The sequence below is a fragment of the Sphaeroforma arctica genome, assembly GCF_001186125.1.
Source record: "Sphaeroforma arctica JP610 unplaced genomic scaffold supercont1.1423, whole genome shotgun sequence".
Classification (NCBI taxonomy): Eukaryota; class Ichthyosporea; order Ichthyophonida; genus Sphaeroforma; species Sphaeroforma arctica.
Genome location: NW_014039135.1, coordinates 1 through 3,358, shown reverse-complemented (window position 1 = coordinate 3,358; position 3,358 = coordinate 1). Strand labels below are relative to the sequence as shown.

General features: G+C 43.2%; 1 protein-coding gene across 1 annotated transcript; it reads right to left on the bottom strand.

Annotated features, from left to right (window-relative positions):
* Window positions 1–119: 119 nt before the first annotated feature.
* On the bottom strand, window positions 120–2,083 carry SARC_10873 (hypothetical protein; the record flags this gene model as incomplete). Its single annotated transcript, XM_014295059.1, has 3 exons — window positions 1,887–2,083; window positions 936–1,110; window positions 120–614 (listed from the first exon to the last, which is right to left on the bottom strand). The coding sequence occupies exons 1-3, from the start codon at window positions 1,931–1,933 to the stop codon at window positions 120–122; spliced, it is 717 nt and encodes a 238-aa protein (XP_014150534.1). The 5' UTR covers window positions 1,934–2,083.
* Between the last annotated feature and the right edge of the window lie 1,275 nt (window positions 2,084–3,358).

Sequence of the window (3,358 nt, the reverse complement as noted above, 5' to 3'; positions counted from 1 at the left end):
TATATATATATATATATATATATATTCTCCGAAAAATAAAGAATACAAAAATTCCGAAACACATAGAATTCTCTCTGAATACATAGTACTCTCTGGTAATATGCGACAAATACCCAATCTCAATCGACAACGATCTCCAACCCACTACATCCCCGCCATCCGCAAAACCACCTACCCTGTCCTGAAGGATGCGGTTGTGGATGTCCCCCTTGGCCCGGCTGACCTGGTCCAGGTCCCGGTCCCGGGCCTTGCCCTGGGCCCGGCCCTCCTTGCCCTGGGCCCTGAATTTGTGAGCCCGGTCCTTGACCCTGACCCTGGGACATGCTCATGTGCATGCTCCTACCGCCTCCCTGTTGGGGAATATTGTGGCCCATAGGCCCATTCTTTCCTTGCTGCTGCTGTTGTTGTTGTGAACCCATACGCTGCTGCCACATCTGGTTGTGCATGGCATCTTGGCTCATACGCCCACGTGGTGGTGATAGAGGAGTTCCGGGTCCTGGCCCTGGCCCTGGTCCTGATCCTGGTCCTGAGCCTTGACTGAGTCCCTTGTTGGGTCCTGGGCCGGGGCCGGATTGTCCTTGGTTGCCTACCGTAACTGGGGAGCGGCCTTCCTCCTAATAAGGTGCGTGCAAAGGGAATATATAAGACATCGGCCTGCCCCAATGGTGATATTTGCAGCTAGAATATCTGGAGTCAACTTGATTGTGGTCTATGCTGCATGAGTCAGAAGGAACAATCCTGTGTAATCTAGCTATGCGGTCGCAATCGTGAGACCGGCTCATTCGTATGCGTACACCACAACGGATGCCATCACAGAAACACGCCACCACGCCCAGGCTGATGCAATTGTATACGAACTAACGACACATACACTACGTAGCAAAATAGGATGACCATACAATTCTCTAAACACTTGCTGGTTGACAATATCATACCATTTTGTACATCTGATTCATCATGGGTTTCCCCTCCATATCACTCTGCCTATAGCCGTCGTGGTGCTGCTGTTGTTGATTGTACTTTATGTCGCCCCTATCGCCCCGCGACATCATGGCTTGCATGGAATCGTGTGCGTGCATGCCGGGAGAGGGTCCCCCGATGGATTGTCTGCTATAGAATTGCCAGAGATATGAGCTCAGGATGAGTATTGTGGGCAGTGGAACAGTTGCGAATTCAGAAACCCTACAGTCCCTGTCGTGCTCTTTGCCTATATATTTCTTAGGTTGGTGGGATTGTAGCAGAATCACAAGCTTGGAGAACGGCTATATTGAACAGGGCTCGCAAACTTGATACAAACACATAAACAGATACACTTGTCCACAAACACATGGAAAAAATATGAAACAGGTTTAGTGCGTACGGATACACCACAACACACAATTTTTTATGTATATGTATATGTATATGTATATGTATATGGATATGTATATGTATATGTATATGTATGTGTATATGTATATGTATATGTATATGTATATGTATATGTATATGTATATGTATATGTATATGTACATGTATATGTATATGTATATGTATATGTATATGTATATGTATATATGTATATATGTATATATGTACATGTATCTATGTATTTATGTATTTATGTCTATGTATCTATGTATTTATGTGTCTATGTGTCTATGTATCTATGTAACGATGTATGTATCTATGTATGGATGTATGTATGTATGTATGTATGTATGTATCTATGTATGTATCTATGTATGTATCTATGTATGTATATATCTATGTATCTATGTATCTATATATATATATATATATATAATCTATCTATCTCTATATCTATCTATCTATCTATCTATCTATCTATCTATCAATATATATATATCTATATATATATGAGGGCGTGTGTGTGATTCACGTACCTCGAATTTGGCACGGGCTTCATACTCTGCCGGCCCACGGGCGGCATCTGCTGTTGCGACTGCTGCGGATGCTGTTGTTGGGGGTGTTGTTGGTGTTGCTGTTGTATTTGCCCCTGTTGTCTGAGTATCTGTTGCTGTTGTTGCTGTTGCTGTTGCTGTGGTAGTGGCTGGTTGCTGAACTGTTTCGGGGTGGGTGGTTGGCCTCCAGGTTGCTTCTTCATCAGCGTCATAGGGGTTCCCCCATGTGGCCCGTTACCCTGGCCTAGCATAGGGGCGCCTTGTCCGTATGATCCGGGACCTGTAGGTAGGGTAACAGAATGCACTTTTTAAGATTCTTGCGTAAGTCACTTGTGACGTGCTTGTGATGACTCTTACTAATCCGGGTCGAAAATCTCGATATATCAGAGCTATAGGAAAAGCACCTATTGCATCTGCACCTGTGTAAAGCAATGGCATGAGCAGGCAATCCGAAAAAGAATTCTATAAATAGCAACTTTTTCTATTGAGAATTGTTGTTGCAGCGAAAACGAGCCCGATGCTATGAGCCTGACGTATCTACTAGGGGAATCGAATTGTACAATATAGCTGATCAGGCTAAGAAATAAAAAAGAGTGTTGGCGATACAACTTGTCTACTGCGAATCAACAAGAAAGAGTATTTATGGAATTGCATTCACTACACAGGTACGGATATGATGGTATATAATATGCAACGACATACCCCCGGGACCAGCTTGAGACATGTGTTTTCTGCTGGGAGCGTTCGGTGAGTATGGGGCCTGTGCACTTCCTTTACCTTTTAGTTGGAGTGCAATCAATACATACGCATGAGTACCAAATGAAGATCACGCCAGTAGGTCACTTCTAAAGAAGTGCATGCAACAGCTTGGGAATGTTTACACAACATGCATATTTGCCAACCCCAAATGGGCTGCGCATCGTTGCGTATCTATCTCGACTAGTCTAAGTTTGGGCAAATATGCCAACAACTAATATATGCATGCAAGCTAAATAAATGTAACTGCCGGACTATTTGTAGATAACAATAGAAAACCTATCGAAACATACCACCAGGCACGGCCTGGGATAGTTTTCTTCTCAATTTCGCGGGCTTTGGAGAAGGTTGAGCCGGTACGACCCCTGTACCTTGCACAAAGAAAGAAGTCAAAGTAAAACGCACGTGCGCCAATAAGGACTAAAACCAATTCAAATTCCGAAATACAGTGACAAGGTGAATCCCCTCCGTTTCTTTAGAAAATGAACATGTGCCCTAAGGCTATTAATGATTGCCAAGACTTGCGCCAGTAAATGTCAAAGATGTCCACGTGATTTAACGTTGAGATGTCCGAATGTACTGGATTATGTGAGGTTAGGTATTTACCTACATTGCACATAGAGCGATGAGCCTTGTCATTGTAACGGCTATATATATATATATGTATATATATATATATGTGTGTGTGTGTGTGTATA